Source organism: Ahaetulla prasina, chromosome 2 (genome assembly GCF_028640845.1).
Source record: "Ahaetulla prasina isolate Xishuangbanna chromosome 2, ASM2864084v1, whole genome shotgun sequence".
Taxonomy (NCBI): Eukaryota; Metazoa; Chordata; class Lepidosauria; order Squamata; family Colubridae; genus Ahaetulla; species Ahaetulla prasina.
The window spans coordinates 209,908,496-209,930,989 of NC_080540.1; the positions used below are offsets into that span (position 1 = coordinate 209,908,496).

Genomic DNA, 22,494 nt, shown 5'->3' on the forward strand with positions numbered 1-22,494 from the left:
ACGGTTGGATTTCGTGCGAAGAAGGTTTTCTTCTTGTTTGATGTGGTAATTAGTGCATTCAGTCTTTCTTTGGTGGCATATATTTTTGTAGCGGCTTTTAAAGTTAACTACATAGCCAGTTTTGTTTTTTCGCCAAAGAGATTTTTATATCTGACAGGAGATTAGAATCCAATTTATCTTGACATCTAATACTAATTACTTCATGCAAATCGGGATCCCTGGGGAAAGGTCAAAAAAAGTCAAGCTGGTAGCTGCAACTGCAGAGATCAACGATTCCTCCCACCTTTTCCCAACAGTCATATATGAAGCACATGTTAAAAGAGATGGGCCTTTGATTGTACCGTTGCTATCCGATCTTGATACTTTTGACTCTTCTTAACTGATTCTATACTGCAGGTGTCTCCAAACTTGGCAACTTTAAGACTTGTGGACTTCAGCTTGTAAAATCTATGCCTTGAGGCTGTAAAGCAGCAACAGCAGTCTGAAGACTCAGTGCAGTTACTCTGAGGTCTTCTGGACATGGAACAACCACTGAAACTTTTTGTCAAGTTTGGTTAGGAAAACTTGCTTAATGCCATGCTGGAAGACAAATTGTCTCAGGCCCACATTTCTACAGCTTTTATTAGTCATAAAAATTAGTGTATGCTACATGGGAGAGACTTTTGAGCAGAAACTCGTGGTTATAACATTGATATGGCCAATTAAAAGTTTTATATCATCAACTTCTTACAGAACTGATACCGCACAAAGTTTTTCCTTTGTCTCTAAAGAAGACTGAAGAACAAACCAGATACAAGACAATTGAATGTTAGTATGCTCTTGCAAATGAGTCACTGGAGGAATTAAGAGTGTTGGGCTGCTGTTTCTTGCTCTATCTATCTCGTCTGATAAAAGGGTTTAGCCTCCTGTTGCTGCTGGAACAATACATTTGAGTCTGCTGTCTCCTTTGGGATATTCAAAGGAAGAAGGGGGCATCAATGGCTTCTGGCTAAAAAAGGAGGCAGCAGAGGTTGCTAGGAACCTTCCTGTATATATCTAACCTATGACCACCTTCTGATAGGACAACTCTGAATTTAGACTATGAAATTCTGGGTTTAAAGACATGGCATTCAACATTCCGTATAAGCTAAAGATTCTCTTAGGGGCCCTGATGAATCAATGAGGCTTTTTTATGGCCTTTGTTCACTAGATGATTATTTAATATTCTGCACAGATCTACGTATCTCAGGTTTTTGTCGCATTATTTAGGTCGGATTCATTTGTTTTTTATGTCGGCTGTAAACCGCCTTGAGTCCTTTGGGAGAAGGGCGGTATAAAAATCAAATAAATTCAATTCAATTCAATTCAATTTGAGGGAATTTTCGTTAGATACAAATGAGCTCAAGATTTAGGTGCAAATTTATCTAACATGTTTTAAGACTGCTTACATACGGTACCGTGAAACAATAAGTAACACACAACAGCTGTCAACATTGTACATCCAGAGAAATCAATCATTTTGAAAAAAAATATCATGTCCATCATTTTTTAATAGAACCATGGGAGGAAAAAAAAACGAGTAAAAAAAAAAGTCATCATTAGCCGGTACAAAATAAAAATGTCTTACAAAATATTCAAACATACAAGCTACATTTTGCTTACAAGAATCACATCATTGTCTGTATAAAGATTGATACACATTTTAAAATCATTTCATGGAATACAGCTCTTCCCTGTTTTTTTAATAAATTGCACACAATTTGTACTGGGGTGTCAAAGAGGTTCAGGTACATGAGGGAAGGAAATTCCCCAAAGCAAATGGAATGGCAAACATTTTCTTTAGTGTGTGAAGATCTCATTTTGTTGCTGTTTCCAGTCCTCATGCTTTTATTTTTTGCAAGACTAGCAAATTGCTATTCAATCCCAATCTAAAAACCCCGATTCGTTTAGCAGTAGGAAATTAACAAAGGAAATCATGAGTGGCTATATATACTTTTTTTTTTAAGCATATGTGCTATATTCACATTAGGGAGCTATAATTAAATCACAACTTCCCACAGTAGGCTAGTAGGTAAAAATGCAATCTTCCCAGCTTTATATTCTCCTGATGGGAAGGCTGAAGTCCCAAAAATCTGGAGCCCGCCAACTTCAGAAAGCTCTTAATGACCAAAATGTGATTAATTATAACATTTACATCTGGTAATTGCCAGTAAACAACTGCTAATTCCCTATAAATAGGATGTTTTTCCAAACCTTCTGTGCTATACCTATAACAATATAAAAATGGCGGCAACATCAACAAAGACTGACATTTCATGAGGTTCTATTCTTTAACCATGTATTGGGTGACTGCTCTCTCTCTCTCTCTCTCTCTCTCTCTCTCTCTCTCTCTCTCTCCCTCCTGCTCCCTCCCTGTGTGTGTGTGTGTGTGTGTGTGTGTGTGTGTGTGTTTTAATTTAGGCTGCTTCCATTTTCCATAGGATGAATCAAACACGAATGGCAGTAAAATCCATTAAGCTTACTGTTCTAGCAATGTTCTAATTCTGTTAAGTATTCTAAATCTCCCTGTCTTCCAACAAGTCTGCCATTGTCCATCATACTCAGTTTAGTTTATTCTAAATGACAATACAGTATGTAACTCTGCAGGGTCCCAAACAGTGAGCTTGATCAATTTGGTTTGACAAAACAGTATTCTTGGCCTACAGTGCTACAGATCCCTAGCATAATAATATGTTGAGAAAATAGTTTAGCGAAACGTTAGGAACTGTTATTGCAAAGTATACCATTGGGAGTATCTCCTGATTAAAATTCCATTAAAATTGTATTTTTGTGAGGAGCTAAATATTCGCTATAGCACTTTCCTCCAAATTAAATACTTACCATTTATTTTCTGGGTTCTGTAAAATAGACTGTGAATGTAAAGCTAACTTTGCATGATTGACTCAAACCACCAACGTATTAACCATCTGACATTTTACTGTATAAAGGGTGGGGAGTGGAGATATCTCTTTTTCTCGCTCACTCTTTTCTTCCACCATTAACTATGGGGTGGAACAGCCAGACTTGGATACACAGGAGAAATTAGGGGTCCTAAAAATTCTAAAAGATTCTTCTCCACACTGATCACCCATCTCCACCATGCTGCAGCCAAATGGGATTCCACTGTGGTTTTCTTGACATATCAAGAGTAAGTCACTGATAAAGCATCTACATTAGTAGGTTTTTCTCTTCATAAACCCAAGCATCTGCCACAGCACGAGGAATTCTTCTACTCTTCTTAATATCTCTGTTCCATTTTATAGGAAGGTTAGAATGGCACGGTAAATATACATAAGATTGTACTGCAAAAGTGCTACTTCAATTATCTGTAGGAAAAATAAGCATTTTTGTCCAGAATAGGAATTATACATACTTCATGCTCTTTGACTGCATGTGTTGGGCATCACAACCTAAAGGTTTGGCACAATGTGTCCAATACAACATATTATTTTCCTTCTAAAGAGGCACTCATATGGGCATTAAATAATATTTTGTGGAACTGTGAACTTGTACAATCTCCCAGTAAACAACACTATTCCCATCCACCTTCCTCCACTAAAGCTACAATAGATGTGTATAGCAGCAATGGTTAATGATCCATCTTACAAATATCACAAATGCACCTATGAAGCATGCATATTTAACAGGAACACCACTGGATTACACAATGCATAGAATTGTTATTGTTAATATTCCCTTCTCTCAAAATGTCACTGCTTTTATAAAAAAAAAAATGTTGAAGATATCTTTAGAGCACAGAACTGCTAGAAAGAACTAGACTAGCTAACTCCCGTGTTTTTAATACTCACAAGTTTTCCAGTGATCCATAGGGTAAAAAATGCCCTTACATTGTCTCCATAATAAATTGCTTTGAAATAATTTATTTAGGCAGAGCTGGGATAACACTTTAATTACCCGAAGTAAATTAATATCCGTGCAGAATACTTTTTATAATCAGATGTTTTTCTGTTAATATGAATAGAAATACGGGGGGGGGGATCTAATACCCTTGATTGAATTTTGGTATGGTCACAAATAGATAAATGGCTTTGGTGCATAGATTTGTTCCCTAAACAACTAGCTGTCTGTCCTTGGATAAGAAAATGCAACAATACAATGTATTAACTCAGTTTTAGAACTAATCTATTAAGGGAGCATTTGTATTGTCTGATGCAAAATTAATCTGTAATTAAGAATTATGGTTATTCCCTAAAAGTTCTATTGTTCACAAAGCAGGAGGATCCAACATACATAGATGAGTATCTACAGTGGTTCTACAGATTTGTATAAAGGAGGCCAACTCTACATGAACACTTCATGCTGCTGATATCCACTAAACTTTGAGTATTTCTTTCTGTCATCTAGTGGTTTTCTGGATACTGTACCCTTTATACTTGCTTTTCTTTCATTGCTAGATGTTTTCGTCATCACAAGTTTATGTAGACCACATCTAAATAATGTTAAATAGAACACTTAGAAATTCCCACAAAAAATGCTAATAGGTTTGCAGGCTTTTCAACCTCTCCTGAAAGCTGTGCCTTTTCCCTACCAGGTGGATGTATAGATGTTACTAGATAATAATGTTTGCTCTTACATTGTGCAATACCTCTTCTGATGATTTTCTAAGGCCAGCAATACAATACTTAAATGCATAAAAGCAGTTCAAGATTTTCCATTTGTGAATTTCTAAGCTATTTCAGGTACTGACCAGTATAAAGCTGCAAATGTTCATTTGCTTTTATCTACAAGATTCAGTAGAAGCCCTGCCATTTGTCAGTCTTGCCAACATCCTTCAATTAACCTCAATGTTAAGTAATACATAAAGTGGTGTCACAAAGGAACAAGGCTAAGCAATTACACTTGTCAGCAAGGCATGATGTGGGACAATTAAAGGAAAAAGGAAAGAGGCTGCTCACTAGATCAGGAGTTAGTAATTGGCTAGCAAGTTTTAAGCAAAGGTTAAATTCTCAGTCTGGTCCCTATTATAAGTCTGTGCTAGACTGTAAACAATTTAGAATGGTTTGATACTAACTTGTGCCTTCTGATTTTTTTTCCAAAAAAGCTAGAAAGGTGATATACAACTGTTCACGGAATTTTAACTACCATATTTTCTGGAGTATAAGATGCACCTTTTCCCCCCGAAAAAGAGGGTGAAAATCTGGGTGTGTCTTATATTCCGAATGTAGCCCCGCCCACCTTCTCAAATGGAGGTTTTTACTGAAGCTGTTTCAGAGGCTTTCAAAGGCAGAAAAGAAGGTTTTTCTGAAATGGAGTTTCAGAAGTTTCAGAGGCAGAAAAAAAAGCAAAAAAAAAGTAAGGCACAGAGTTTACAACCAAGGAACCTGTTGTTAAAATTCACCTCTGGGAACAGCTGATTGGGGGTATTCCGGGAGGCCGATCCACCTGCCAATCAGCTTTTTTCTTATTTTCCTCCCCAAAAATTAAGGTGCATTTTATACTCCGGTGAGTCTTATACTCCGAAAAATATGGTAATACTCTTTTAGCTAGTACAGGTAGTCCTCAGTTAGCAGCTATTCATTCAGCAACCATTTGAATTTATGACAGTGCTGGAAGAAGAGATTTACAACTGGGTCCTTGAACTTGCATCCATTCACTGTCCATCCGCTGTGACTTTGCAGACACAGCAACCAGATTGTAATTGCAACGGCCACAGTGCCCTGCAGTCACTTGATCATGATTTATGACTTTCATTACCAGCTTCTATCAAGTGAAATCAATGGGGAAACTGGCAGGAAGTTGCAAATGTGCATGTGATGTCACACTGCAGGGATTTGCCTAGTGACTGCAACTAGAAGTGCCAAAACTATGTCATCGATCAGCGCAGTCATGCAACATCACAATTTACTACTGCATCCCTTAGTGATGGAGTTCCCTAGTCCAATCACCATTGTTAACTGAGAACTACCCATATTCATAAGCTTCCCACTTCTTTCAGTGAAAGCACTACTTAAGGGATAAAGCAGGGGAGAAATCCAGCAGGTTCTGACAGGTTCTGGAGAACAGGTAGTGGAAATTTTGAGCAGTTTGGAGAACTGGTGGCGGAAATTTTGAGTAGTTCAGAGAACCAGCAAATACCACCTCTGGTTGGCCCCAGAGTGGGATGGGAATGGAGATTTTGCAATATCCTTCCCCCAGGAGTGGGGAGGGAATGGAGATTTTGCAGTATCCTTCCCCTGCCACACCCACCAAGGCACACCACACCCACCAAGCCATGCCCATAGAACCAGTGGTAGAAAAGTTTCGCTTTCACCTTACGAATAGAGGATCATTAAGAAATATGAAACTCACGTTTTAAAGGATAATTGACCAAAACGTACAATCACAGGTTCTTTCTCCATTGCTGAGTTGAAGTGCTACCCAGCCATCTTGTTAAAAAAAAGAAAAACAACAACAACTACTGATACAAAATTTGCAGGTCCAGTTGCATCTGTTTCCAGTCATAGTCATCTGACTTCCTTCCAAAGTAAAGCAAGCACAACCCAGCCTATGTTATTCAGCTAAATTCTCCTTGGACTTTGTTGGAATAGAAGCGAAGATTAACTGCAATGTAGCAAAAGATGGTTTAAACCTGCCTCACTCTGGGGCTCTTTCCAAAGTGCTGATTTTTTTTTTCTTCATCCATTCTCTTGTAGACCTGCTGATATGTTTAGGATTGTTATCTTACTGGAAGATGTTGATGTGCTTCAGACGATGGAGAGATAGACTTATGGTATATTTTTCAGTGATCGAAAGCAGAATTCATGCTTCCTTCAATAATGCTGAGTCATCCGGGTACTGAGACAGATAAAGCATCTTTAAACCATGACACTACCAACTTCATGAAGTCGTTATTCTAGCATTTATCAAATTGGTTCCTAAATTATTTAAAGAGCCATTCTATCGGCACCCTTCCAGGCCACTTCCATCAGCTTTCTCTTCCTTCCCCGTACTTTTCATTCCAGCTAGTTATTCGATCATCAGCAAGCATGACCATTAAACTAAAATGGTCAACAGGAATGAAAATAATTCAGGGAGAAGAAAAACCTGACGGAATCAGACTTGTGGCACAGCTGCTGGAATGGCTCCATCTTCTCCAGCTAACTGGAGATCCGTAGATACAGTGGTGGGATTCAAGTAATTTAGCAACCGGTTCTCTGCCCTAATGATTTCTTCCAACAACCAGTTTGGCAAACTGCTCAGAAAGTTAACAACCGGTTCTCCCGAAGTGGTGCGAACTGGCTGAATCCCACCACTGCGTAGCTAGAGTTAGCTTCTTTTCTTTCATTCCCATCGCTTTTGTCTGATGTATATAATTTAATGGGGATGATGCCTTTTTAAAATTAATAATACGTAAGTCACTTTAGATGCCTTTCTGGCCGAAGACAAGTATAAATTGCTGTGAATAAGTAATTACTTTACAGGAGAGGAAAGGGAAGGTTAGTGTGCAAGGAAGGAGCTGCTACAGGAAGATTCATTTCTTGTCAGATAAATGGTAGCAGAAATTAGGAATGCATAATTTGAAATAAGATTTGTTTATCATCGTGAAAGAGGATTCATAGACAGAACAAGACACATCCTCCCCGTTTGTATAAGCGAAAGCAACACTGAATTTAACTACATTATTCTCTTATGAAGAGTGCACAGATGACATTCACTTGTCCCCAGGACCGGTTTAACATATTTTATTGCATAAAATGGGCAGCAAATGCCAGTTCCCTGCAACCCACTAATCAAGAGTTTTTATATCCACAAATCTTCTTCTACTTTAATGCCTAAAATGGATGGGTGGGAGGAAATCTACAAGAGTTTTACCTGTTCCCTGGCTTTAAAGTATTGCCCCAATTCTCTGTGATACGATTATATTAAAAGTCCATATTTTTATAAACAAATCAGTAGATGCTTTTCTCTTGCCTCCATCAAGAAATGTTTCATGGGGACCCACTGTGGAACCCTGTCAATGTGGCGGTATTTCTATAGCCCTCTTTTTGAAAAAAAGGCAAAGACTAGACAAGCTGTTTCTTTTCTTTTGCATCAAAGTTTCATTGATTCTAATCTTTCTTTTTGCTGCTATCTAATAATCATCTGGATTTTTGCAGTCCACGGCAGAGGTGGGTTTCAGCAGGTTCTGACCAGTTCTGGAGAACCGGTAGCAGAAATTTTGAGTAGTTCATAGAATTGGTAGTAAAAATTCTGACTGGCCCCGCCCCCATCTATTATCTGCCTCTCAAGTCCCAGATGATCGGGAGGAAATGGGGATTTTGCAGTAACCTTCCCCTGGATTGGGGTGGGAATGGATATTTTACAGTATCCTTCCCCTGCCATGCCCATCAAGCAACACCCACAGAACCGGTAGTAAAAAATTTTGAAACCCACCACTGGTCCACATCCATTAGTGCAACTACTGATCTTCCAGATTTTTCCTTCCCTTGAGTTAGAGCCTTGAAACAGCTGATCTGCAATTTCTTACCTATTCGTCTGCACAGCTACCTTGCCATCCGATCCACAATGTACACATGAAGTATGGATGTTGCAGTTGTTGCTAATTAATTTTGGAGTTATCCCAATTGTGGGGCTCCACCATTGTGGAGGGGTCACAATCCAGTAGAGTTAAGCAATCTTAAATCAACCAGAGTTAAACTATTTTGGATTGTAGATATTCAATGCAGCAGATTAAAATGTAATTCAATGTTCAAAAGCATGTTTCAAACCCCCACAAAATGAAGCTGCTAGACAGAAAGTACTAAAAGACAAACCTTCCAAAATTAACAGTCTTCCTATTTGCCATGATATTTCTTTTGCATATTAATTAATAGTACTTTTATTTTTAAACAACTGCTATTTTGTTAGCATTTCTTTTTTTTTTCTTAGCTGGCATAACTGACATTCTGGGACCTAAATCGTAAACAGAAAACACTGCAATAAATAGCAGCCCTTTTTTAATTCTTTTCCTTCTCTATTGCCTCATCAACATAAAAAACTTTTTTAAAAAATCTAGCTGAACTACAAAAAGAACTAAATAAAGTAGAAAAATATTCCTGCTTTCATTCTCTCACAAACCAAATTCATGCCACACTTTTAAAAGGCTTGAGAATTTGAGGATGATTCTACTTTTAAAAATGAAGCTGGGGTGCTTTTCAAAGGCAATGAAAGCAAATGCCAGAAAGCATTGCTGATTGGTATAGAGGCAATTCCAAAAATTTGCCCTTATTCATGATGCCTTCAAAGAACTTCACAAAATGTATCAACATTTAAATTGTCTCCATATCTATTCGGTCATATGGAGGGTTTATTGGGGCTTTTAATAAAGAATGGTCAATATTGTCTTACATTATAAATTGCATCTTGCTTCGGAAAGAAGTGACAGTTAATCAAATTTCACACAGACTAAAGTTTAAAATGTGGGTAATGCTAAAATTAGGGATGGCCTGAAAATTATTTTCCAGTTTTATAATCAGCCATTAAATTAGCACCCCATAAATATGCTTCTTTATTCACCATCAGCATTAAGAAATACTATATAAATTAGGCTAAGCTATTTCTATTCACATATTCATAAAAAGAAATATATATATATTTATATATGTGGTATGTATATATAAATGCTTTGATAATGGGATTTGACACTGGAGAAAGGCGAGTCCGATGAGAACTGTAGAATTACAGACAATGCATGTTACTGGACACCAAAGCTTCAAGCACCTCATGGTCACGCTGAGCGTCCTTTCAAGCTGTATCGGAAGAAGAGTCATAAGATGCAGACACTATGAAGTTGCCAGTGCTAGAATGGCTTGCTACAGACTGAGCAGCCTGTTGGCTTAGGTTGTTGCAGATTAGCACCAGCTGGTTACTCTGGGCTTCCGAGAGGGTGCTGCAGCTCTGGTACACACTGAAGTTGGTCTTCCTTCCAGGAATATTCCCTTTCTCACACATAGTCTTGACCATCTTGGCTAGTTTGTTCTTACCTAAGGCCTGACAATTGTACCAGTGTAATGCAGCTAGATTAACAACCGGTTTAATGGATAAGTAGAAAGGGGCATCCTCGTACCGCATCGCGGGGGGGCGCCTTTGCGCATATTCTTTATAATCTTGCACGGGGCAAGTCTGTGGAGCGTGCTGAGTTGCATACACTCTGGAATCTGTGCCTGTCCTCTTAATCTTGGCATTCCCATCACTGCCATCTTGGCCCATCCATTCCAAGTATTCTAAGCCGGTCTCTGTCACCCGAAGTCTAATGTCCCCCCATTTGAGAGTCGACCCATGGAAGCCAGTACAATGGCCAAAGGCCTTTGTGTTGTTGAGCCAGACAAGGTTTAGCAACCCCTCAGGATTATATCGGCTTAGCAGGCCTCTTTTGCGGAGAATCAGCTCATCGGCAAAAGTAAGCTTCATTGATTTGTGGGGCTTGTTGCCTTTGCCTTTACACCTCAGTTCCATCTGCTTCTGCTTCAGTGCTTCTTGGGACCTCTTGAATTCCTTGTCTCGGGTGATGCTGTATCCATATCGATGCTCTTTGAGATACCGCTCCAGCCCACATTGGTAGTTGGCCAAGCTATTTGGCTCATATTCTGAACCATCCTTCTGCCGAGCATCGACAAAAAAGGATGCTAGGTAAGCATCTAGTTCTTTGCAAGGAATAATGTAGATCTCCCTGGTTTCTGAAGGATATTTAGAGATGAGAAAATCTCTGAAGTTTCGGAGAGCTGTCTGGGTACTGCGAATAGTTTTCTCATTTTGCTCTCTAAGTTCAGCAGCTCTCTCATCTTGGTCTGGGAGAAGCAAAAGAAGTGATATGTGAGAACAAGCTCATGGGATGCATAATGTTTCTCAAATAATGTTTTTCCTTAAAACAAAATGAAAATCAATTAATATTCACAAAGATCACAAAGGTGTTATTCATTACATACCTGCCAAGCACGGACAGCCAACTTCTGTTTCACAAATGATGTTACTAAAGATATGAAAAAAAGCTTAATATATATATTCTTCAACTCACTGGCACACATTTAATTTACAGAGATTTGTAGGGAGAAAAAGCTGAGCTTTAGGTTGGTTTACATTTTGGAAGAATCTAGAAAATAGGAAATATTTTACATCGATTCCACTGTTGAATGGAAAGGCCCAATTAAGAAAACAATACTGAACAATTTCATTTGTGAAATCAGAGGTTGTACTGGTTCCATGTTTATATACTTTTATAATTATTATATATTTATAAGCAAAGCACTTTATAACATGCTAAATAAGCTGATCGTTTGGGTATTAAAACATATTAATGTAATGTGCTAATTTACAAACAACTCACATTCTTTAAGTAAGTCTAGGACAGTGCAGAGTTTCTACAAAGAACAAAACGGTAAGCGATTCATCAGAGATTGAGTTGCCATGTTGGGTGCTCTTGACTAATGATCTACTGAGAAAAGCTTTCTGTCTGATAACAAACAATTTACAAGTAAGAAGTTGCTTTGAAGCCTGAAAATTTAAAAAGATGTGATATCTTTCTATTTAGAGTCCTAGAAAAACTGTCTAAAGGCTGCCCACATAGATCAGATTTGCATTCATTTTCTAATAAACACTGCAAAAGATCCCAGAGCATTTACTAGTTCAGAGTAATTGACCATATTCATCTCTGTGAGAAAAGATGTTTTCATCTATTGATTTTAATATGCTTAAATGGGATATATGGACTCTCCAAATACTAGTTAAGTACACTATCACATATGGCTCCTGTTAGCAAGTTAAGGAATCAATTTTCAGGGAAACTAGAGGCTTATCAGTTATTCATTCATATTCCATTCTACCTTTCATTGGTTTAAGATAAAATAGCAATCAATTAATCAATGTCAATATCAAAACAAATAAGCAGACCTATTTATCATAATTTTTAAAAATGCACTCTTAACTTCTCCTGTTTAGTTAAGCATTTCTTCATCAGCCAACTGATTTATAGAGTTTCTGTGCCTATTGCCAGATACATTAATTATAGGTGTACAATTAAACAAAATTAAATAGTTCTATGCCTACAGATATGGGCAGAGATCAAGATGTACCAACAGAGGAGGAGGAGAAGTGAACAGCTTGCCTCCTGGAGTTGTGGGTGTTGATGGAATAAGGACTCCAACCCTGGACAGGGGTTGGACTAGAAGACCTCCAAGGTCCCTTCCAGCCCTATGATTCTATTCTTCTTCTTTCCATTTGTTTCCCATTTGCTTCCTGAAAGTTACCATGTGAAAAAATGCATACCTAGCCTTGAAAAGGAGGAAGGGAGCAATGAAACATTAAATGAGGAAAAAAAGGATGATTCAGAAAGTGGAATACATAAGAAAGAAACTCAAAATAATCCTGATTTAATTTAGCTATAAGATGGGACAGAGAGAAATTCTGCCAGGCTTTTTAGATCCAATTTTTTTTTATTTTGCAACAACAAAAAGGGGGCGTTCTTACAATCTCTGCTGCTTCAGTTTCTTGACCTTGGTTCTCTTGAAGGACTGACAAGCTATTAGTTTATAGATAGAAATCTCAATGAATACTATTGCCAATTTCAGAATGTAGAAGGTAGCTTCTTTCCTCATCTGCCAGATAATTCAGTTCTTTTTAAAATTTAAAAGAGGAACAGTCCAGGGGTGAAATGCTCCCTGTTCGGACTGGATCGCCCAATCCGGTAGTGATGGTGGTGGGTGGTTTGGAGAACCGGTAGCAAAAATCCCTGTCCCCCCCATGCCCAGCTGAGCCAAAGAGGTTGTAAAAAATGCTTTTAAAAGGCTCCTCTGGTGATCCCAGCTGAGTTGCCTGATCATCAGAGGCTTTCAAAAGCATTTTTAACAACCTCTTCGGCCTAATGCTTTTAAAAGTAAAAAAAAAAGTTGGCCACGCCCACCCAGTCACATTACAGCCCCCACTAAGCCACGCCCACAGAACCAGTAGTAACAAATTTTACAGTTCACCCCTGGAACAGTCATTGTATCCCCATAAAGGTGTCCTTTTTTCCCCTCTCTTCCATGTAATCAGATGATTTATGCCCTATTTTAACCAATATTTTATGGAGGGGAATTCCAGGCACTGTTAGAACAATTTATCTAAACAATGCTAGGCCAGGGAGAGCTGGCTTTGAGATACTATTGGAATGTCTTTGTATTCACATCTCACACAGATAAGTATATTTGGATCTAAACTGGATCAATAATCTTAGGACTGTAAGTGCTTTTTCTGGGACTCAGATTTATTGAGTTGTTCTTCATTTAATTTTCAAAAGGGTGGCAATATCAGATAACTGAACTATTTATTTCTAGTATTTTTCCTAAATAACAGCTTTCCCAAGATGGACAGCCTGACTTTAAAAACCTGGAATATTAACATTTTCCCCTTTTCAAAAGGATAGACCTAGAAATTATTCAAGTCTTAAAACTGTGTGTGATATCAGTGATAAACTGGATGAAGAAAAATAAAATTATAGTTAACACAGCTTTTTATATTTATATTTATTTATTTGTATTCCACCTTTACTATTTTTACAAATAATTCAAGGCAGTGAACATATGCAACACACTTTCCTCCTCTTATTTTCCACACAACAAAAACCCGGTGAGCTGAGCTGAGCTGAGCTGAGCTGAGCGAGAATGACTGGCCAGAAATCACCCAGCTGGCTTTCATGTCTAAGGCAGGACTTGAACACCACCATAGCCTGTTGCCTTAACCACTAGCCTAAACTGGCTCTACTAACTAACATTAATTAACCATTAATTAATGAACAATTCATATAGTAACAATGTATTAACAATTAATGCAACTGGCTTATAAATCAGCTTCAAAACTTGTTTTTAAACTATTTATGAAAATATATAAACTACTTCTAGTTCTAAGTTTGTTTTTCTTAAACTAATTTCTCCTTCTCTTTTTTTATTTCTTTTCTTAAGCTTCCATATCTGGGCTGTGAAAATCCTGATGAGAATTAGATAGGAGCAAACGCTAGTTCATTGCTGCTGCCAAATAAATAATGAATTCATTTTTCTTTTTTCCCCCCAATAATCAGTCAATTTCTCCCCCATTAAAAATTAATCAGCATGTGCTATTCTGGCAATAACAACAGCACTGATATATAACCACAGAAGCATTTCAAATTATTAGACCTTTCAGCGGCTTTCGATACCATCGACCATGGTATCCTGCTACAACGATTAGAGGGATTGGGAGTGGGGGGCACCGTTTATCGGTGGTTCTCCTCCTATCTCTCTGATCGGTCGCAGACGGTGTTGGCAGGGGGGCAGAGGTCAACTGCAAGGTACCTCACTTCTGGGGTGCCGCAGGGGTCAGTTCTCTCGCCTCTCCTGTTCAACGTCTATATGAAGCCGCTGGGGGAGATCATCTGTGGTTTTAGGGTGCAGTATCATCAGTATGCTGATGATACTCAGCTGTACGTTTCCACCCCGGACCACCCCAATGAAGCCGTCAACGTGATGTCCCGGTGTTTGGAGGCCGTGCGGGTCTAGATGGGGAGGAAGGGCTTCGACTCAATCCCTCCAAGACTGAGTGGCTGTGGATACCGGTGTCCCGGTACAGTCAGCTGGTTCCATTGCTGGCTGTTGGTGCCGAGTCATTGGCCCCTATGGAGAGGGTTCGCAACTTGGGTGTTCTCCTGGATGCTTGGCTGTCGTTAGAAGACCACATGACAGCCGTCGCCAGGAGGGCCTTTTATCAGGTATGCCTGATTCGCCAGTTGCGCCCCTTCATAGACCGGGATGCCCTGTGCATGGTCACTCATGCCCTCGTCACTTCCCGCCTGGACTACTGTAACGCTCTCTACATGGGGCTTCCCTTGAAGGGCACCCGGAGACTCCAACTGGTCCAGAATGCGGCTGCGCGGGTGATAGAGGGAGCCACTCGTGGCTCCCATATAACACCTTTCCTGTGCAGGCTGCACTGGTTGTCGGTGGTCTTCCGGGTGCAAGTCAAGGTGTTGGTAACCACCTTTAAAGCGCTCCATGGCTTAGGACCAGGGTACTTACAGGACCGCCTGCTGCCACCGGTAGCCTCCCATCGACCTGTGTGCTCCCACAGGGAGGGTCTCCTCAGGGTGCTGTCAGCCAAACAATGTCAGCTGGCAACCCCCAAGGGGAGAGCTTTCTCTGTGGGGGCTCCTACCCTCTGGAACGAGCTTCCTCTGGGGTTACTATCACTCCCCAACCTCCGGACCTTCCGACGGAAGTTCAAGACCCTATTGTTTCATCGCGCAGGGCTGGCCTAATGTGTAATGTGTTGTTTTTTAATTGGGGTTTTATTATTTGATTTTAAAGATTCTTAATTGTTAGGCAAAATTTAATTAGATTTTTATATTGTTTTTAATTTATTTATGACTATTGTGAATTCTGTTTTTATGCTGGCTGTGAACCGCCCTGAGTCCTTCGGGAGAAGGGCGGTATAGAAATCTAATAAACCTAAACCTAAACCTAACCTAAACCTAACCTCAAAGAACTCATTATTTATTTTAATTGTGGTCTTTCACCTAAGCTTTTTTTTCCTGTTATTTTTCTGGTTTGTTTTCACCAATGCTTCTACCAGTCTCAAGGCAAAGAGTGAAAACATTATGAATTGCTTTATACATCCTGCCAAGTCTTGGTTTTAATCTTGCCATTTGGATAGCCACAGCCATTAAGCTGACACAATTCGAAACCTGATTTATACATGATAATGGCTTGTTTGTACATGTCATACATGTACATGATAATGGCTTGTTTGTACATGTACATGTATATGTATATGTCATAATGTGATGTACATTATGACATAGCATATGAAATTCCAGATAACAGCAAGCCAGGATTAAAAACAAGCCAGGATTCCTAAGCAAGTTTTACATGTATGCCTGTGATTTATAATCAGATTAGATATTGGTTTCTTTCCTGGGGTTGGGCTATATCCCAAACCACTATTAAACTAAGCACATTAATGTTCCTGCATATGCGTTGCAAATCCAGTTATTGCATTCGAAACTAGGCAGAGCCATTGCAGTGATCTCTTCTGGCAGTCTGATTCTCTCACTTCACTGACAGCAGGAAGATGAGCGATACACATAAAATTGTGGAATGCAAGACAAGTAGGTCAAAAGGGAGAAAAAAAGTTCTTTTCTCTGCTCCATTGCAGTTAACTTCCTTCTCTTTGTGAAATGTTGACAGGGGTGCAATTTACATGTCATCTGTTTTGACTAGACATCAGATGTAACGTTGATCGCTGTGACAAGGATTAAATGTTTTCTCAACTAAAGTCAGCCAGCGCAATGCATTTTTATCCGGGGGTATGACTAAAATAGATTTCAGAGTTTGTCCTATATTCACTCTAAAACAAGCTCTTGGTATCATTATGGGTTCCGGTTTTACACGCTGACTTTTCTTAAGCCACGTCTGTGTTCGAAATAGTATCCTCCGTGAGAATGCATCTTCTCTGAGTTTGGGTGGAGATCAGAGGTGGGTTTCAGCAGGTTCTGACCAGTTCTGGAGAACCGTAGCGGAAATTTTGAGTAGTTCAGAGAACCGGGAGTAAAAATTCTGACTGGCCCCGCCCCCATCTATTCTCTGCCTCCCGAGTTCCAGCTGATCGGGAGTAAATGGGGATTTTGCAGTAACCTTCCCCTGGAGTGGGGTGGGAATGGAGATTTTACAGTATCCTTCCCCTGCCACACTCACCAAGCCACACCCACAGAACCAGAAGTAAAAAAATTTGAAACCCACCACTGGTGGAGATGTACACAGAGCTACAGGGTTTAGTGCAAACATAGAGAAAATTACTATATGTTTACTTACAAAGGAGTCCTATTATAGTCTGAATACAGGTAGTCCTTGATTTATGACCACAATGAAGCCCACAATTTCTCTTGCCAAGCGAGACAGTCGTTAAGTGAGTTTTGGCCCATTTTACGAAACCCTTCTTGCCACACTAGTTAAGCGAATCGCTACAGTTTAAGTTAGTAACACAGTTGGAAAGTGATTCTTTGCTTGTCAGATGGTGATCAGCTGAACCCTGGGATACTGCAACCATCAAAAATACAAATCAGTTGCCAAGTGTCTGAATTTTGATCATGAGGCTATGGGGATGGTGCAATGGTCGTAAGTGTGAAAAGCAGTGCTGCAGTAATTTCAAACAGTCACTAACCAAATGGTTGTAAATTGAAGACTATGTGCACTGTACGTTGGAACAAAAACAACATTGTATTGGCATACACATTGAAATAGTGTATGGTTTACCAATGGCTATCAATGGGTTTCCCACTTTCTTTATATTACTGGTATATGTACATCATATTATATGTTATGAAAAGTGCAATCTAGACTCATATATGTAGATTTTTATCCCTTGTATTTCCAATAACACTTCCATAGGGATAAGCTCTGTGATTACAATCATATATATATGATTACAATCATATATATATATGAGAAGCACAAAGCCGAAGACATCAGCCTGAAGATGATGAGTGAGACTTCGTTGAAACGTCGCCAAGATACTCTCAACCTTACACGGAAAAAGACCCAAAAATGCCAAAACCTACACACAAACACACACACACACACACACACACACACACACACACACACAAAATAAATTAATACAGAAAATAACAGGCCTGCTAATTAAAAGCACCTTTCCCTATACTTCATTAAGGAATAATAGCTAACTAGCGATGCACATTATGTTGCAATACTATATACTTACATAAAGATGTAAGTCCTATTGAACTAACTCCTGAGATATGTCCATAGTATTACACGTTTTTGGGTTTTTTTGCATTTATATCCCACCCTTCTCCGAAGACTCAGGGCGGCTTACATTATGTTAGCAATAGTCTTCATCCTATTTGTATATTTATTAGTTTCTTCTGCTAATATTATCATTCTTGCTGCATAAGAAATGGAGAACTATTTATGTTAGCACCATGATTTGCTAACATAACAGCATTGCTAAAAAAGCATTAAGAGTTGTTAACCTAATCTTGCATAGCTTCTTCTCCGGTAATATTGAACTGTAAACTAGGGCATACAAAACTTTTGCCAGACCAATTCTTGAATACAGCTCATCTGCCTGGAACCCGCATTGCATATCGGACATTAATACAATTGAACGAGTCCAGAGATATTTCACAAGAATATTCCACTCCTCTGCTCGCAACAAAATACCTTATGCCACCAGACTCAAAATTTTGGGCTTAGACAACTTAGATCTTCTCTGTCTTCGGTCTGACCTAAGCACAGTACATAAAATCATCTGCTACAATGTCTGCAAAGTCATCTGCTACAATGTCTTACCAGCCAATGAATACTTCAGCTTGAACCAAAACAATATAAGAGTACACAATAGGTACAAACTCATGGTACTCACCGCTACAAACTGGACTGCAGAAAATACAACTTCAGTAACAGAGTTGTCAACACCTGGAATGCACTACCTGACTCTGTGGTTTCTTCCCCAAATCCTCAAAACTTTAATCTTAGACTATCTACTCTAGACCTCACCCCATTCCTAAGAGGTCTGTAAGGGGCATAAGCGCACCAGCATGCCTACCGTCCCTGTCCTAATGTTTTCTTTTATTCGTATTCTTTTCATGTATTTATAATTATGTTTATACTTATATCTGTCATAAAATACATGCTTGACAAAAATAAAAAATAAATAAAATTAAATTAAAATTATTATCATGTACAATGAGTTGTTCTTGATCATTTGCAAATATGACTTAAACATATTGAAAAACCTCATATGGGTTGATACTAACATGAGTTTGTTTACTTAGTCTACTGTCTTAGAGTATATAGCCACCAATTTCAGCAAATGATTCTAGGCATCTAGCAACAATTTTAAACAAGAACATTCACACAAATAAATGAAATAACAAAAATTATGAATTCAATGCTATGCCAAGGATTGACTCAGAACCTGAAAATATACAAACCGTCATATAAATCAAGCTTATTACACATTCTGGACTTAGGCTTGGATGAACAGCCAAAGCTTTTACCAAAGGCCAACAGGATTGGGGCTATGTAAGTCACAGGTGGAATGTTCCTCATATATGGTGGGCACCATAACAGAGATGGCTGACTTTTGGTTTCCACTAGATAAGACTGCTTCTTAAAAAGGAGCCTAAATCTAGATTCTACTCCCATATTGTTCGTCCTCTTGGTTTTTAGTTTCTACTTAATTCTTATTAATGTTAATTGTTTTTATATTTATTCTTTTATCATTTTGTAAGCTCCCTAGAGCTGTCTGAACAGGATATGGGAGGTATATAAATTTTATTTGAAATGGATAAAATAAAGCATGTCCACCCTGTGAAAAACAATTCAGAGAGACTGTCCTGTATGTAGCCAGGTCCTGTGTCAAGAAGGGCTTTCTAGCTAATAAACAGCACCATAAATTGTATTTGGAAGCTCACCAAAAGCCAGTGTAGCCAGTAGTGTTATGTGGGCATACCATAGCATACCCAAAATTGTCCGATATACAGTAGTATGTAATCATTTGCAAAATCAATATGTTTTAATTTTAAGGAAACATTTGCTCACACAAAGAAGCAAAGTCTACATATTTGGTCAATACAAACATAATTGCACTGTATCATTTGAGTGACTATAATTTTGTGCTTCAGTACCTATGCCTCCAGAATGACAGTACATCAGAGTATTTTATACACATCCAGCAATTATTTTGTAGCTGTTCACATCATCAGAATTTTGACTGACAATGTACCATTCCAAACAGGGTCCTGTTTAGACATCAGCGTGAAATGTGCTAAGCAGTCATCACATCTTTATAGAAGGGCTTGTCACAACATAAATCAAATGCTATAGCTTCTTATTCTTGTTTAGTAAAGATGAATGACGCATCTGCAGTGAGGATATTATATCTTTTATGAATTAAAGATCTCTAGTAACTAGGAAACCATTGAATCTTCTTGCAAAAAATCCAGGTTGTTTATCAGGAACTTCAGTTCTTCAGGTAATGCAACCTGCATAAAGACACATTTTTAAATCTTTAAGAGTTAAGACCAATTTTTAGTCAAGTAACTCATGCTTCTAAGATTTTTCTTTTTTTAGTTTCCTACTTCAAAACTCTTCCAATCTTACAAAACTCAGAAATACTTACCCAGGTAGACATCTTAAGAAAATATATGGGAATTTTTATGAATGCATAGATGACCATCGAGAAAAAGTTACAGTTCTAGTTGGTCTCCGTATATAATGACCTATCTGCTGTGAATGGGAAAATACTCACCAGGAACAAAGGAATTGTTGTGACCCAGGTTCCTGGACCCAGACTCCTGGACTCGGATGATTCAGAAAGTGAGGGAGAAGACCTGGCAAGCCCTGTTTCTCTTGAGCCCTTTCCCTCCCTGGCACCCACTCAAAGGGAGGAGGAGGGGCCGGCAAGACCTGATTCCCTGGAGCATTCTTCTGATTTGGCAACGCCCCAAGAACAGTTTTGGAGTGATGCAAGACTGCGCAGACGTGATCGGCGTACGCAGCAGCGGAAGGGTTGGGGGAAAGCCAAGTCATAATTGTCATGCAGTGACATCTGCAGAGACTATAAATAGGAGGCGGGACTTCCTGGTTTTTTGTCTTGGACAAAGCAATGAATTGGCGCGGGCTAACTGTCTCAATGGAGGGAAGAATATATTCGTGAGTAATTCTGGCCTTATCTATAATTTCCTCGTTATCTCCAGAAACTTGGCAGGCCCGTGGGTAGACGTGGCCAGGACATATATCTATGTAAATAAAAGGAGAAAAGAAGGCCTCTGACTGACTCTTTGCTGGGAGTATTGGGGGGAGGGAAACAGAACAGGAATAAATCAGATAAATGAAACCCAAATGTGCTTTTTCAAAAGACAGTTGGACTTTGCTTTCCTTGAAGACGTTTCCCTTCTCATCCAAGAAGCTTCTTCAGTTCTGAAGTGAACTGAAGAAGCTGAAGAAGCTTCTTGGATGAGAAGCAAAATATCTTCAGGGAAAAATAAAGAAAGTTGAGTTGCCTTTTGAAAAAAGCACCTTTGGGACAACTATGACCTGGATGACGGAGATTCTCCATAGGCAGATAAATGAAGCATTATCTTGGTCTTCAACACTGAGATGGTAATGTTGAATTACCATGGATAATTGAGATTATATGGCTACTCTGCAAACACATCTAGGATCTGAAAGACTCTTGAGGAGGAACTTGGTTGAGTAGAAGAATACCAAGATCCCCTTCTACTCTCATATTAAAAGTTTCATGAAGACATTGGAAAGAGTAATTATTTTAGTTAGTAAATTTATAAATTTGTGACAGGGCTGATTTTCTTTTCTTGATCTAAATAATTGATTTTAAAAAATTACTGAAATTGGCAAAGCTGAATCATACAAACCGTCTCATAAGGCCAAGCTCTGTGTCTGTCATGGGAGTGCAGGATTTTTCTCAAGAGGCATTGTAGCTGGATAAAAAAGCTACGAAGAATAATTGCTTATGTCAGATAAAAATGTCCCAATTTCTTGAAGATTTCATCAGGATTCAACTTGGGTCAACTTCTCCTATACAGTCTACAAAAAGGGCAGACGTTCCCAGTGACTATACAGATTACAACTATTCAGCTGAACTTTGCCATATAATAAATATCATTTTACCTCAGAGGATCCTTCCTTATACATATCTGCTGTTTTATAAAGCAATTAAATTTTATCTGACCCCTTTTGTTTTATTTTAATGGATTTTAATTGTTTTATTTTGTAATATTGTGAGTCTACGTGGTTAAATAGATCTAACTTAAGCCCTATGAATGATTTTTCAGAATGCTCATAATATAAGCTCTACCCCAAAAATAAGCCCCAGTTAAGATTGTCAGCTAGATGAACACATTTAGTACTGTATTTCTTTGAAAGTAAGACCTAATGCATCTTTTGGAGCAAATATTAATCTAAGACCTACTCTTATTTTGTGGGAAATATGGTAATTCTGGTTTATTGTAAGAACCCTGACATAAATGGAATAGAATATTCTTTATTGGCCAAATGTGATCGGACACACAAGGAATTTATCTCTGGTGCATAAGCTCTCAGTGTACATATAAACAACAAAGTGATAAATCATAGATTATAAATCATGAGTTACAATCATAAATCATAAGATACAAACAAGTGATAAATCATAAGATACCAATAAAAGAAGGTAGTAGGAAAGATGAGAAGATGAAAAGATAATACAATAGAATATTTTTTAAGAATAGAATAGAATGAAAAATAGAAATAGAACCCAAAATAAAGATTTCTAAATAAATCGATAATCAGAAACAGGATTAAGGCAAAATTACAACTGAAAAATGGATTATATCTAATTCCTTCAACCATGTACAGGCAATCCTTGACTTATGATCACAATTGAGTCCAAAATTTGTGTTGCTAAGTGAGAAATTTGTTAAGTGAGTTTTGCTCCATTTTATGACTTTTCTGGCCATATTTGTTAACTGAA

General features: G+C 38.5%; 1 protein-coding gene across 1 annotated transcript in view; it reads right to left on the bottom strand.

Annotated features, from left to right (window-relative positions):
* Positions 1-6,371: 6,371 nt before the first annotated feature.
* The window catches only part of KIAA1958 (KIAA1958 ortholog), a 41,293-nt gene continuing 25,170 nt past the window's right edge, over positions 6,372-22,494 (bottom strand). The window contains exon 3 of the mRNA XM_058173472.1: positions 6,372-10,784. Within this exon, the coding sequence (XP_058029455.1) occupies positions 9,742-10,784 (1,043 nt within the window). The 3' untranslated portion in view covers positions 6,372-9,741. The remainder of the gene's footprint in view (positions 10,785-22,494) is intronic.